The 16,416-nt window shown below is 41.7% G+C and overlaps 1 protein-coding gene across 1 annotated transcript in view; it reads left to right on the top strand.

Moving 5' to 3' along the window:
* The first annotated feature begins 1,421 nt into the window (after positions 1-1,421).
* The window catches only part of LOC106573352 (inactive serine protease PAMR1), a 69,402-nt gene continuing 54,407 nt past the window's right edge, over positions 1,422-16,416 (top strand). The window contains exon 1 of the mRNA XM_014148328.3: positions 1,422-1,709. Coding sequence (XP_014003803.1) covers positions 1,574-1,709 — 136 coding nt within the window. The 5' untranslated portion in view covers positions 1,422-1,573. The remainder of the gene's footprint in view (positions 1,710-16,416) is intronic.

The raw sequence follows: 16,416 nt of genomic DNA, 5'->3' as shown, positions 1-16,416 counted from the left end.
AAGCAGGTGAGGAGTTTTTGTCTGGGGGCAAAGAGAGAGTGTTAAATTTAGTCAAGAGAAACATGAACTGCTATTTTGATACGTCAGCCTTATTTAATCTAATATACGTTTTGTAATGCTTGTTGTTACGAGTGTACTGATATACGTGTAATGCACGTGACATCCTGGCACCTTTGAGAAAAAACACTTTATATCAGAGTTGTCCCTGTTGAAATTCTAGATGCTCTATGCATATTCATGAATACATATTCTCCATTGAATACAGGCGGTTGACGTCAACACCCCTCATTGAATATTCCAAAAAGTATTTAAAAAATGTGATGTATCCACCAATCCAAAGAGAGGAATAGGCGGGAGCTTGACAGACCACCGTTCCGTTCTGTGGACAACACATCCCATTGTTAGGGTGGAGACACAGGTATCTCGTCATTATTTCAAAATCTCTGACTATCAACACTGCATGGACTAATGAAAAAATACCATAAGAGCTTTTGAGTGGATGTTCCCTTTAAACTGCTGGTATAAACATAATCTACAATCTAAATATTGAATCCAACCTCTGTTGTCACTGGGCAATGTAGTTCATCTCCTCCTGGGGTGTAGGCTCTATGTGCAGATGTGGTCTCTGTGTGGGGTGTGTTGGTCCAGCCCCCGAAGCCTAGGCTTACTCATAATAAAACATTAGGCATCTGAACAAACAGTCAGGAGGTGGTGGAAGGTGCAGAGAAGGGAAGGTGTATATTTATCTTTCTTTCTATCTCTCTCTCTCTCCCTGGCCGACCGCTCGTGTTCCTGCTATGGTCTTAGGTCTAAATCATGTTCTTTTAGGAACCAGCCACTGATATTTGATGCCTTTATTTTGAGGCGTTTGATCTGCGTTGCCTGTTAGCTATTGAATGCAGTCCGAGGTCCCATGCAGGTAAAGTATACTAATTTAATTGATTCCAAACCTGTGTTCAGTCTCAATAAAACACCAAGGAGAACTCATGAATAGAACTGCATGGAAAATGACAATATACTGTATAACAATATATCTGCCGGCAAACTTTTGGATGAAAACTTTTACTGAAGATTACCTCAGGCACTAACCTTACTACAACTCTTGGAGTAAGTTAGTTCTGTTTCTGCAAAGACTGTGTGTGTGTGTGTGTGTGTGTGTGTGTGTGTGTGTGTGTGTGTGTGTGTGTGTGTGCGTGTGTGTGTTTTTACAGCTGGGCGAGAGAATAACGGGTTAAAATGGGGCTTTGCTCAGTGGGAGCTGGGTTTCATTCAAGAGCAGTGACGTCGTCTGCTTGTTGGAATCTCCTTACCAGGCTGGGCTGTAACCTGAAGCCAATGGGAGAGGGAGGGACAGAGAGAGAGAGAGAGAGAGAGAGAGAGAGAGAGAGACAGAGAGAGAGAGACAGAGAGTGAGAGAGAGAGAGAGAGAGAGAGAGAGAGAGAAGGAAAGAGAGGAGGGTGAAAGAGAGGGGGGTGAAAGAGAAATCAGCGAAGGGAGGGGGAGAGAGTAAGTGAGAGAGGGTGATGTCAAACCAGCTGAGCTCAGAAAGTAAACAGAGCTCCAGACTGCAGCATGCTTTCAGCGGGACAGGGACTGCCTATGCTCCCTCACACCGGCACCCACCGCTCCCCCGGGACCCCCGGCTCTCTCCTCTTCAACACCCTCCTCATCCTCATCTCACTGCCCCAGGGGACAGCATGGCCTTACGGTAAGAGCCCCGGGAATACCAGACATCTATCTATCCACTCTCCCTGTCTTTATCTTTCTGCTCTCTCTGAGTCTCTCGTCTGTGCTCTTTGTTCTCAAAAAGCCAGCATCAGCACTCTCCGTCCAGTCTTTATTTACTCTGCCCCCCCTCTCTCGCTCTCTCCCTCGCTCTACTCTTACAGATTTCAGAGTGAGGTTTTGAAGAGGAAAGAAAGAGAGTTTGTTGTTAGTTTGTCTTAAAAACCCTGCTATGGGATACTGCTATGGGATCCTGCATGGATCAACCTCTCTGTGTTTTCAACTTGTTATTGTCACTCTCTTTCTTACCACCCTTTTGACGTATTGTGCAACATGATCTCACATCTGCTGAGAGCGTTACATTATTTTATTTCAACTGATCATCTCTTATCTGAGATATGTGCTGGATCCCAAACAAAGACACACATTCCTTTTTTAGTTATTTATTTATTTCACCTTTATTTAACCAGGTAGGCAAGTTGAGAACAAGTTCTCATTTACAATTGCGACCTGGCCATACAACAACACAGAGTTACACATGGAGTAAAACAAACATACAATCAATAATACAGTAGAAAAATAAGTCTATGTACAATGTGAGCAAATGAGGTGAGATAAGGGAGGTAAAGGCAAAAAAGGCCATGGTGGCAAAGTAAATACAATAAAGTAAGTAAAACACTGGAATGGTAGATTTGTAGTGGAAGAAAGCGCAAAGTAGAAATAGAAATATGGGGTGCAAAGGAGCAAAATAAATAAATACAGCAGGGGAAGAGGTAGCTGTTTATGCTAAATTATAGATGGGCTATGTACAGGTGCAGTGATCTGTGAGCTGCTCTGACAGCTGGTGAAAATAGACAGAGCTGTTCCGAGCCTGCTAATCATACTGTTAAAAGTTTGGCAGTCGGTGTCTATTGACAGAAACTTGTTGATGAGGTTTGCTCAGAAGCATCTGCCCATTGGCCCTCTGTGACCATTTGAAGCACTGCAGGGAGTAAATGGTGCAGTCTCTGCTGATGTGTCTACCATACAGTGTCTGCCAGACCTGTCCAAAGACAGGTCTGACCTCCTGAACCCTTAGCAGACACAGACAATATAACTAACACCTTCAATAGGTGTTATAGCAGTAAAATAAAGCATAATGGGGGGAAAAAGTATGAGGTAGACTACAGCTGTTTAAAACGAATGTTGTGAAGACACCTCCCTTCGGCAATGAGAGCTGTACCAGAGTTGACTACCTACCTGATCTTAAACAGCAATTCGTCAGTGAGGCTGACTCAGACTATTTATGCACCAGTCACTTTATAATCGTCATGCAATTAGTTGAAGGACAAAATTGGTTGAGCAACAGAGCAAACACTATGCAACTGTGCCTAGAGTGAAGAGTTTGGCTTTGGAGCTTTTCCTCAACCTCATCAGGAGGAGCCCAGCAAAAAGATGTGTTTTTTCACTACTTTGATTTATCTGCATCTCCAGCCATCATATTTAGCCTTACAATGAAGTGTTTTACCATGTTCTTTTCAGGACAACCAGGGCAACAAGTATAACACAAACAGTTCTTTCCGAAACAGTTGCATTCATGAGTTTTATTGACAAATAATGTCTGCCAAGCAAAAATATGATAAAAATGAATTTAAATGAAAGCTGTAAGTAGTCAGTGATAACTGTGTGGGGTTGGGAGTTTGTGATAGCAACTATGTGAATTTATTACAGTATTATAGACTATGTCCTGGGATTTCCTATGATCTTCTATGTAGAAGAACCCCTCACCTTCTAACGACTCTTGTGTCTTGTGAGCATCATAGAGCAAAACAGATTACATGTACGTGTTCGTGAGTGTGTCAGCTTTTCATAGTTCAAACCATTTGTGATCTGCCCTTGTCTCATAAACACTGCTCTAGCTCAGCTCCTGTTATTAATCACACAGACTAATGGTTGGTATAGAAGTCCATAATGTGCCAGCACCACGGTTGGACTGTAGAAGTTTTTAAAGAGAAGAGGTGCTTACACACTAGAGCCAAGTCTTTAAGGAAAGCACAAGAGAGAAAAAGTGAGAGAGAAAGAGCAAAAATGCAAGACAGAGAGAGAGAGAGAGATACAAACGGAGAAAGAGATAAAAACAAAGAGAGAATCCCTTACACTCTGAGGCTCAAGCTGAGTTCAGTCAGCAAGCTGTCTGGACAGTATTTTCTGTTGAATGTGGTGTTCTCCCTCCACTGTGCTCCCTGAGGACCTCTGCTCTTCCTACACAGTCAGTCAATGATGTGTCTCCTCACAGCTTATTTGGCTAAGATCCCCAGGAGGCTGGTTTAGGCTAATGGGTAGTTAACAATCAGAAATAGAGACCACGGTCACTAGCAGATAGAAGAGAGGGAGAGTGGAGAGGGATGAACGGAGAAAGAAGAGAGGATAAATAAGAGTGAAGATGGGAGAGCAGAAAAAGGTGAAGGATGAGGGGAGATGATGAGGGGAAGGGCAGAGTAGAGGTGGGAGAGGCAAGACGGCAGAGGAGAAGAGTGAATGATGGGAGAAAGGATATGGAGAGTTTGCCATTGACGAGAAAATTGAGAGTTTGGAAAATATAATATTGTATTGTCTGAAAGGGTTCAGTCCAAATCTCGGACCAAATATCTCAAACAAATGTGCATATTTCAGACTCCTGTTTGACCAAGATTTCAGTATACATTTACACACACCATATAACTAAAGTGTATAATAGAGAAACGGGGGTGTGTATTGAAACTGACTGGTGATTTCCTATCGAATTGAGATTTAGTTAAAGCATGGCAGAGGTTGTCCATTGAGATCTATGTTTGGTACAGTTGAAGTCGGAAGTTTACATACACTTAGGTTGGAGTCATTTAAACTCGTTTTTCAAGCACTCTGTCACGGTTGTCGAAAGGAGGAGCGGACCAAAGTGCAGCGTGTGTCGTTCCACATTTTATTTACACTGTGAAACTATGCAATACATAAATAAACAGAAAGACAAAAACAACAAACCGTGACGCAGCGGTGAAACATACACTGACTCAAAGATAATCTCCCACAAACCCAGGTGGAAAAAAACCCTACTTAAGTATGATCTCCAATTAGAGACAATGAGGACCAGCTGCCTCTAATTGGAGATCATCCCAAACAAACCAACATAGAAATACAAAACTAGAACCTAACAACATAGAAATAGAAAACATAGAATAAACACCCCCTGTCACGCCCTGACCTAGTCGATCATAGAAAATAACATCTTACTATGGTCAGGACGTGGCACACTCCACAAATTTCTAGTTAACCTCTTACATTTAGACGTTCCGCTAGCGGAACACCTGCTCCAATATCCAATGATAGGCGTGGTGCGAATTACAAATTCCTCAAAAATATTCCGGGCGTTGCTACGGGGTCCTTGAATTAACTATCGGACAGAAACATTGGGGTAAGTCTTTATGGGCCGAGGCGGTTTCAATGCACCTAGTCTTGCGACTCAGGGACATTTCTAAATGTCGTCATTTTCGTGATGTCAAAATGAATTGAAGTTATTGCAAATGTACAAGGCTGTTTCTCGGTCTGAGAACCTTCTAGAGCCACATAACTCACCGTGCACTATTGACTTGAGCTCTAGAACAGGTTTCTAAAGTTTCAGAGCTCAAGGTCTGACGGTTCTTTGACAGTTCGAACAAAGGTAACTATTGCAGGCTCTGTGTGTCTCTAAGCCCCACACTGTGTCACGCCATCCTTGCTTTGTGTGTGTGTGTGTGTGTGTGTGTGTGTGTGTGTGTGTGTGTGTGTGTGTGTGTGTGAGAGAGAGAGAGCTTTTTCTTTGATATCTGTTGGGAGAAATGTCTGATTTACAGTTCATGAGGGTTGCCTAATCACACATATGAAGTTGTGGAAAGATCTGACCTTTTTAACCCTTCAAAACAGCCCAGGGGGCAGTATTTTCACGGCCGGATAAAAAACGTACCCGATTTAATTTGGTTACTACTCCTGCCCAGAAACTATAATATGCATATAATTAGTAGATTTGGATAGAAAACACCCGACAGTTTCTAAAACTGTTTGAATGGTGTCTGTGAGTATAACAGAACTCATATGGCAGGCCAAAACCTGAGAAGATTCCATACAGGAAGAAGATGAGCTTTTTTGAACAAAACTACATTCGTTATGGACCTGTGATACCTGGAAGTGACATCTGATGAAGAGAATCAAAGGTAATGGATTATTTACATAGTATTTTCGATTTTAGATCTCCCCAACATGGCGGCTAGTCTGTATCGCAACGCGTATTTTTCTGGGCGCAGTGCTCAGATTATTGCAAAGTGTGATTTCCCAGTAAGGTTATTTTTAAATCTGGCAAGTTGATTGCGTTCAAGAGATGTAAATCTATAATTCTTTAAATGACAATATAATATTTTACCAATGTTTTCTAATTTTAATTATTTAATTTGTGGTGCTGACTTGAATGCCGGTTATTGGAGGGAAACGATTTCCTGAACATCAACGCCACAGTAAAACGCTGTTTTTGGATATAAATATGAACTTGATAGAACTAAAAATGCATGCATTGTCTAACACAATGGCACAACATTACACACAACTCTTGTAAATGTACTGTCCTAACATACTCTAAATTTATGCTTTCGCCGTAAAACCTTTTTGAAATCGTAAAACGTGGTTAGATTAAGGAGATGTTTATCTTTCAAAGGGTGTAAAATAGTTGTATGTTTGAAAAATTTGAATTTTGACATTTATTTGGATTCAAATTTGCCGCTCTTGAAATGCACCTGCTGTTGATGGAGTGCACCACGGGTGGGACGCTTGCGTCCCACCTAGCCCATAGAGGTTAATAACAAATGTTGGTTTGGTTCAAAATAATCCATTGTTATATCCAAATAGCGGCGTTTTGTTCGTGCGTTCAAGACACTATCCGAAGTGTAAATAAGGGTCACGAGCACGACACATTTCGTGACAAAAGATTTCTAAATATTCCATTACCGTACTTCGAAGCATGTCAACCGCTGTTTAAAATCAATTTTTATGCCATTTTTCTCGTAAAAAAGCGATAATATTCCGACCGGGAAAGCGTGTATACGTACAAAGAGAGAGAAAATAAAAGCATGGGATCCCCTCGTGCACGAGCCTGAGTCTCACAGTACTGTGACCAAGCACTATAGAGATAATCAAGAAGGGCAAGAAATGGTCAGACAGGGCACTTCCTGTAAGGAATCTTCTCAGGTTTTGGCCTGCCAAATGAGTTCTGTTATACTCACAGACACCATTCAAACAGTTTTAGAAACTTTGGAGTGTTTTCTATCCAAAGCTAATAATTATATGCATATTCTAGTTTCTGGGCAGGAGTAATAATCAGATTAAATCGGGTACGTTTTTTATCCGGCCGTGAAAATACTGCCCCCTAGCCATAACAGGTTAAAATAATTGTTATGTTTTTTGTGAACGTTATTCATGAGTAATTTAGTAAATTCACCGGAAGTTTGCAGTGGGTATGCTAGTTCTGAACATCACATGCTAATGTAAAAATCTGTTTTTTGATATAAATATGAACTTGATTGAATAAAACATGCATGTATTGTATAACATAATGTCCTAGAAGTGTCATCTGATGAAGATCATCAAAGGTTAGTGCTGCATTTAGCTGTGGTTTCTGTTTTTGTGACATATATGCTTGCTTTGAAAATGGCTGTGTGGTTATTTTTGGCAGGGTACTCTCCTGACATAATCTAATGTTTTGCTTTTGCTGTAAAGCCTTTTTTGAAATTGGGCAATGTGGTTAGATTAACGAGAGTCTTGTCTTTAAAATGGTTTAAAATAGTTGATTGTTTGAGAAAAATGAATTGTGGTATTTTAGTTGGTTTTGTATTTCGGGCCGTGCGATGCCATTGGCTGTTGGCTAGGAGTTCCGCAGGCGGAACGTCTTTCCTTAACAGGTTAAAGAAAAGAATAAGCAAACACATTTGGTGTTCGCCAAAAGGCATGTGGAAGACTCCCCAAACATAAGGAAGAAGGTACTCTGGTCAGATGAGACTAAAATTGAGCTTTTGGCCATCAAGGGAAATGCTATGTCTGGCGCAAACCCAACACCTCTCATCACCCCGAAAATACCATCCTCACAGTGAAGCATGGTGGTGGCAGCATCATGCTGTGGGGATGTTTTTCATCGTCAGGGACTGGGAAACTGGTCAGAATTGAAGGAATGATGGATGGCGCTAAATATAGGGAAATTCTTGAGGTAAATCTGTTTCAGTCTTCCAGAGATTTGAGACTGGGATGGAGGTTCACCTTCCAGCAGGACAATGACCCTAAGCATATTGCTAAAGCAACACTTAGCTGGTTTAAGGAGAAACTTTTAAATGTCTTGGAATGGCCTAGTCAAAGCCCAGACCTCAATCCAATTGAGAATCTGTGGTATGACTTAAAGAACCCATCCAACTTAAAAGAGCTGGAGCAGTTTGGCCTTGAAGAATGGGCAAAATTCCCAGTGGCTAGATGTGCCAAGATTTTGAGAAATACCCCAATAGTAATTGCTGCAAAAGGTGGCTCTACAAAGTTTTGACCCTGGGGGGGCGGGGAGTGAATAGTTATGCACGTTCAATATTTCCGTTTTTTTTTCTTATTTCTCGTTTGTTTCTCAATAAAAAATATTTTGCATCTTCAAAGTGGTAGGCATGTTGTGTACATGAAATGATACAAACTCCCCAAAAATCTATTTTAAATCCAGGTTGTAATCCTGCAAAATAGGAAAAATGCCAAGGGGGTGAATACTTTCGCAATCCTCTATAGGTGAATGGTTACATTAGAGACCCCCGAAAGGTAGACTTTTGTTGCATTTAGGGGAGCTCACGTCTCCACCCCCCCCCCCCCCCCCCCACATCCCGCGCAATGGAAATGGCATCGTCCATGGATCTGTTGGAGCGGTAGACAACTTGTGTGTATGACGTGCTGGCCTTGATGAGGGCCATTACCAGTCTCTCGAAGCACTTCATGATGACTGGGGTGAGTGCAACAGGGCAATAGTCATTTAGGCATGTCACGTGGTTTTCTTGGGCACTGGGACAATGGTGCTTTCCTTGAAACTACAGCCTGGTGGTCTCCTTGGTCTACAGCCTGGGACAGTAAACTCCCCACGTAAGTAATTTTTCCAAGCTTTTGGCTGGGCATGCGGATTTCAGTGTGGTTTGCGTGGTTTCTATGGTATTATGTAATTGGTATCTGGTTTTTCCATCCCTGATGTTGTGCTGCCGTGAGATGTGCTCCAACATGAAACTAACGTGTATGGGGTTTAGGCACATGTTGTATATGCAGCATTGATGTGGATCCAGATGCTGACATCATTGTTATTCAGGGCAGATTAGATCAGTCATGGGAGCTGGGAACTCCTCCTACAGAGGTGCTGGTATGACTATCTCTGACCCCTGTCCTATTGCCCTGCTACCCCGTTGCCTTACTGCCCCCTCCATTCACAGGTCACACACAGTAACAAGACCTTGGGAGAGGTAATACACTACCATTGAAACACAAGGGGCCTGTAAAAGACAAAACAATATTGACTGATACCCCACATCCAATATGTGGCTGCTCTGTGATACACACTGGGCTCGGAATGTACTTATTGTGCAGAATATGGTTGGCCAAAAACCAAATATTACCCATAAACCAGCATGCACACCACCCCTGGCAGCATGCCATCACATATCAATCCACTGGAGTCTCCCTATAGGTGTCCATTTTGGGTCAATCTCAAGGTTGCTTCGCAGCCTCTTTATTTGTTGTGTATAAAACATCAATGTTGACCCGTTCCAGGCTCACATCTGTGGAGCCACAATGCCTTCCATTCCTTTCAGCTCTGATTTCACATCCAAATGCTTTCAGTGTGTGTGTGTGTGGACGTGTTTAACTAGTACTTGTGGGAACCAGAAGTCCGACTGTGTGTGTGTGTGTGTGTGTGTGTGTGTGTGTGTGTGTGTGTGTGTGTGTGTGTGTGTGTGTGTGTGTGTGTGTGTGTGTGTGTGTGTGTGTGTGTGTGAGAGCTGACTGTCTGCAGCAGCTGTCTGGTATTTTGGGGCCTGAGCAATTTAGGGCCGTGGAACAGGAAACTCATCTGGGTGTTGTGGTGTATGTGGGGATGGTATGTGTTGGGGGTACTGTAAAAGACTGTGGAGGAGTGTCCTGTTCACGTATGGACTGTGATACATTTGAAGTCGTAAGTTTACATACACCTTAGCCAAATACATTTAAACTCAGTTTTTCACTATACTTGACATTTTATGCCCTGTCTTAGGTCAGTTAGGATCACCGCTTTATTTTAAGAATGCGAAATGTCAGAATAATAGTAGAGAGAATGATTTATTTCAGCTTTTATTTCTTTCATCACATTCCCAGTGGGTCAGAAGTTTACATACACTCAATTAGTATTTGGTAGCATTGCCTTTAAATTGTTTAACTTGGGTCAAACGTTTCGGGTAGCCTTCCACAAGCTTCCCACAATAAGTTGGGTGAATTTTGGCCCATTCCTCCTGACAGAGCTGGTGTAACTGAGTCAAGTATGTAGGCCTCCTTGCTCGCACACGCTTTTATCACTTCTGCCCACAAATGTTCTGTAGGATTGAGGTCAGGGCTTTGTGATGGCCACTCCAATACCTTGACTTTGTTGTCCTTAAGCCATTTTGCCACAACTTTGTAATTATGCTTGGGGTCATTGTCCATTTGGAAGACCCATTTGCCACCAAGATTTAGCTTGCTGACTGATGTCTTGAGATGTTGCTTCAATATATCCACATAATTTTCCATCCTCATGATGACATCTATTATGTGAAGTTCACCAGTCCCTCCTGCAGCAAAGCACCCCCACAACATGATTCTGCCACCCCTGTGCTTCACGGTTGGGATGGTGTTCTTCGGCTTGCAAGCATTCCCCTTTTTTCCTCCAAACATAACGATGGTCATTATGGCCAAACAGTTCTATTTTTGTTTCATCAGACCAGAGGACATTTCTCCAAAAAGTATGATCTTTGTCCCCATGGGCAGTTGCAAACCGTCTGGCTTTTCTATGGCGGTTTTGGAGCAGTCTTCTTCCTTGCTGAGCGGCCTTTCAGGTTATGTTGATACAGGACTCGTTTTACTGTCGATATAGATACTTTTGTACCTGTTTCCTCCAGCATCTTCACAAGGTCCTTTGCTGTTGTTCTGGGATTGATTTTCACTTCTCGCACCAAAGTACGTTCATCTCTAGGAGACAGAACGCATCTCCTTCCTGAGCGGTTTGACAGCTGCGTGGTCTTATGGTGTTTATACTTGCGTACTATTGTTTGTACAGATGAACATGGTACCTTCAGGCGTTTGGAAATTGCTCCCAAGGATGAACCAGACTTGTGGAGGTCTACAATTGTTTTTCTGAGGTCTTGGCGGATTCCTTTTGATTTTCCCATGATGTCAAGCAAAGAGGCACTGAGTTTGAAGGTAGGCCTTGAAATGCATCCATAGGTACAACTCCAATTGACTGAAATTATGTCAATTAGCCTATCATAAGTTTCTAAAGCCATGACATCATTTTATGGAATTTTACAAGCTGTTAAAAGGTACAGTCAACTTAGTGTATGTAAACTTCTGGCCCACTGGAATTATGATACAATGAATTATAATTGAAATAATCTGTCTGTAAACAATTGTTGGAAAAATTACTTATGTCATGCACAAAGTAGATGTCCTAACCGACTTGCCAACACTATAGTTTGTTAACCTGTTATGGCTAGGGGGCAGTATTTTCACGGCCGGATAAAAAACGTACTCGATTTAATCTGATTATTACTCCTGCCCATAAACTAGAATATGCATATAATTATTAGCTTTGGATAGAAAACACTCCAAAGTTTCTAAAACTGTTTGAATGGTGTCTGTGAGTATAACAATCGCGGTGTCAGCTTTTAAAATAGCTTTTCGACGAAAGCACATTTTGCAATATTCTGAGTAGATAGCCCGGCCATCATGGCTAGCTACTTTGACACCCACCAAGTTTGGCCCTCACCAAACTCAGATTTACTATAAGAAAAATTGGATTACCTTTGCTGTTCTTCGCCAGATTGCACTCCCAGGACTTCTACTTCAACAACAAATGTTGTTTTGGTTCCAAATAATCCATAGTTATATTGAAATAGCTTCGTTTTGTTCATGCGTTGAGGTCACTATCCGAATGGTGACGCGCGAGCGCATTTCGTGACAAAAAATTCAAAATATTCCATTACCGTACTTCGAAGCATGTCAAACGCTGTTTAAAATCAATTTTTATGCTAGTTTTCTCGTAAAATAGCGATAATATTCCAACCGGGCGATGTTGTATTCATTCATAGGCTGAAAGAAAAAAATGGAGTAGTCTCGTGGACACGCATCTCCAGTGTCACTGTTCCCTGCCTGACCACTAACAAATACTCCTGCTGTTCTTAGCCCAGAGACTGCAGACACCCCATTACACTTTCTGGCCCCTTCTGAGAGCCAATGGAAGCCTTAGAAAATGTCACGTTACAGCACAGATGCTGTATTTTCAATAGAAATGCTACAGAAGGACAATAAATTGTCAGACAGGGCACTTCCTGTATGGAATCTTCTCAGGTTTTGGCCTGCCATATGAGTTCTGTTATACTCACAGACACCATTCAAACAGTTTTAGAAACTTTAGGGTGTTTTCTATCCAAATCTACTAATTATATGCATATTCTAGTTTCTGGGCAGGAGTAGTAACCAAATTAAATCGGGTACGTTTTTTATCCGGCCGTGAAAATACTGCCCCCTGGGCTGTTTTGAAGGGTTAAAAAGGTCAGATCTTTCCACAACTTCATATGTGTGATTAGGCAACCCTCATGAACTGTAAATCAGTCATTTCTCCCAACAGATGTCAAAGAAAAAGCTCTCTCTCTCTCACAAACACACACACACACACACACACACACACACACACACACACACACACACACACACACACACACACACACACACACACACACACACACACACACACACACACACACACACACACACACACACACACACAGCAAGGATGGCGTGACACAGTGTGGGGCTTAGAGACGCACAGAGCCTGCAATAGTTACCTTTGTTCGACCTGTCAAAGAACTGTCAGACCTAGAGCTCTGAAACTTTAGAAACCTGTTCTAGAGCTCAAGTCGATAGTGCACGGTGAGTTATGTGGCTCTAGAAGGTTCTCAGACCGAGAAACAGCCTCGTACATTTGCATTTTGACCATTATGAAAATGATGACATTTAGGAAAGTCCCAGAGTCGCAAGACTAGGTGCATTGAAACCACCTTGGCCCATAGAGACGGACCCCAATGTTTCTGTCCGATAGCTCATTCATGGACCCCGTAGCAACGCCCGGAATATTTGGATTTTCAGCACCAATTAAGGTCGCTGCTCGGGCTCCAAATGACCTATCGAGCCGAAACTTGGGATTCGGGTTTGCCTCATCTAGGCCTACACATAATGTCAGAACTGGACCCGCAGCTAGAGCGTAACTACGTGTTTTATGTTTTTATTATGCTTTAAACAGTTAGCCGCTGTGAATTATGGGCCTGCTCTGAAATATGTGACAGTTGGCTTATAATCAAGTTGGAAAAAGTGGGGCTGGTGTCAGTTTGTATCAGTTTGGTGTCAGAATGATATCTAATTGACTGATGGACGGTGACTTTCTGGCTGACTTTTGTCCATTTGCAATATGTTTAAACAGTGATAGACCATCACCAAAATGACATTCTGAAATCAACACCAACGAGCGATGGAGAGGAACCAGAATCACTGCCCGGCCATCCTGAGTTCATTGGGCCAGTCAATTTCGCATTCCTGCAGTTTTTTTGAGCATGCCAAATTCGTGATTTTTATAATGGTTTTAAATGCCTTTAGGGGGGTGTAGGGAGCACCCCCCATCCGTGCCCATCCAATAGGGTGCGCCCCTAGTCATTTTGGACTTTTTTCAGAAGATTGTTAAAAAACGTCCCACTTCTCTCATGTCACAATCGAGCGATGGCGAGGAACCACTAGTACTGCCCGGCCATCTCGAGTTCATCGGGCCAGTCAATTATGCCTTTCTGCAGTATTTTTGAGCATGTCAAATTCGTGATGGTAAATGCCCATTGAAACATATTGCAAATGGACAGTACATTTGCAATATGATTCAACAGTGAAAAACATCACCAAATGGACATGTTGAAATCAACACAACGAGCGATGGAGAGGAACCACTATCACTGCCCGGCCATCCCAAGTTCATCGGGCCAGTCAATTTCAAATTCATGATGGTAAATGCCCATTGGAACATATTGCAAATGGGCAGTCGTGCACCTGGTGATTGGAATGGGTTATTAGAAGCACATTTTTAAAATGTTTTTTTTTAATGCCTTTAGGGGGAGCAAGGGGTCTACGGTTGGGTAGGGAGCACCCCGTTCCCATGCCCATCCAATAGGGGGCCAGTCATTTTGGACGTTTTTCAAAAAATCTTAAAAGAACTGTTAGCCTCTTGACGTTACCCTACGATAGGGGGCGCCACAGCGCATTTTGGAAAAAATTCGTGCCCATTTTCAACGGCCTACTAATCAGACTCAGAAGCTAGGATATGCATATAATTAATACCTGTGGATAGAAAACACCCTAAAGTTTCTAAAACTGTTTGAATGGTGTCTGTGAGTATAACAGAACTCATATGGCAGGTCAAAACCCCGAGACCGATTGAACCAGGAAGTGGAATTCTGAATTGTGGACTCAACTTCACGTCGTCGCCTATTATTCACACGGTGAGATATCGTTCATTGAGCACTTCCTATTGCTTCCACAAGATGTCGCCAGTCTTTACAAAGTGTTTTGAGCCTTCTACTGTCGAAACTCAGTGAATGAGACGCGTTGGAAATTGGTCACAGGGGGAGGGCCATCACCATTATGACGCCGGCGGCCCTGTCTACCCCCACCTTTGGAAACGTTTTGAAACACAATGAAATCATCCCCCTCGAATCTTATTGGCTCTCTTGTTGAAACAGGCCCTGAAGATTTATGTTATACAACGTTTGACATGTTTGAACGAACCTAAATTGGAAAAAAAAAGTTTTATTTCGAAACTGCTGTGGCGCGCTCGGCAGAGTAGTTGGATACACCCTTCGGACGCGCTAACAACAGCAAGCTAATGGAACATAAAGGATGGACTTTTTCGATCGAAAATAAATCTGTTGTGGACCTGGGATTCCTGGAAGTGCTTTCTGATGAAGACAACTAAAGGTAAGGGATTATTGACAATATTATACAACATTAGATGTGATATGCGATTGTTCCAAGATGGCGCCGAGCTGTATTTAATAGCTCATTTTCTGAGTATCGCATCCCCTTTTATCGCTAAGTGTGATTACCCAGTAAAGTTATTTTTATATCTGGTATGACAGGTGCTTTCAAGAGATATTCATATATAAATCTTAGAATGACAATATTACATTTTAAACATGTTTTCGAATAGTAATTCAGTAAATTGTAGCTCTGTTTCCCCGGATTGCATATGACGGGAAAATAGTTAGTCAACGTTACGCACCGATGTAAAATGCTGTTTTCATATTTAAATATGAACTTTATTGAACAAAAGAATGCATGCATTGTGTAACATGATGTCCTAGGTGTGTCATCTGATGAAGTTTGTAAAAGGTTAGTGCTGCATTTAGCTGTTTTTTGGTTATTTGTCATGCATGTGGTTGGTCGGAAAATGGCTATGTTGCTGCTTTTTACGATGGACTCCTCTAACATAATCTAATGATTTGCTTTTCCTGTAAAACCTTTTTGAAATCGGACGACGTGGGTCGATTCAGGAGAGGTGTATCTATAAAACGATATAATTTGAAAAAAATAAAAAAATAAAAAAATATTTAAATTTTGTTATGCTAATGGCGATATGATTTTTTGCTGGATTTTGATCCCGCTGACGGGACGAGACGCTGAAGAGGTTTTAAAAAACTGTATGATGAGAGAGAAGAGTCCCACTTCTCCCTCATCATACATGACAAATAGACCATCTAGGTTGATTCATGACTTAACACAGGGCTATATATCATTTGGGCAGTATAAATGCCATGTGGACATGGTTCACTGACTTTGGGGTTTGGAAACCGACTTCCTATGATTGTACATGGCAAATGGACAAAACATCCTGATTTGTCACATTAAATACTTTCATATTGCATTTGGACATTTCTTATGGCATTTGGCAAAAATAAGTGACTTTTGACTTGGACTTTTGACTTCCTATGAAATCATATTGCAAATGGACAAAACATATGCCTTATGGACAAGTAAAAGAAAAAAAAATGATGACAATAAAATATGACAAAAGTATGTTCATACAGTTCTTATACATGTATAATTGACAAAAAAAATCTAAAGAATTTCGAAAAATGGTCCAGAAAGCACTTTTTTAACCTGTTATGGCTAGGGGGCAGTATTTTCACGGCTGGATAAAAAACGTACCCGATTTAATCTGGTTACCACTCCTACCCAGTAACTAGAATATGCATATACTTATTACATATCGATAGAAAACACCCTAAAGTTTCTAAAACTGTTTGAATGGTGTCTGTGAGTATAACAGAACTCATTTGACAGGCAAAAACCTGACAAGGTTTCATGCAGGAAGTGGCCTGTCTGACAAGGTG

The sequence above is a fragment of the Salmo salar genome, chromosome 16, assembly GCF_965601325.2.
Source record: "Salmo salar chromosome 16, fSalSal1, whole genome shotgun sequence".
Classification (NCBI taxonomy): Eukaryota; Metazoa; Chordata; class Actinopteri; order Salmoniformes; family Salmonidae; genus Salmo; species Salmo salar.
The sequence above is the reverse complement of the archived record's forward strand: the minus strand, read 5'-3'. Positions and strand labels throughout refer to the sequence as shown.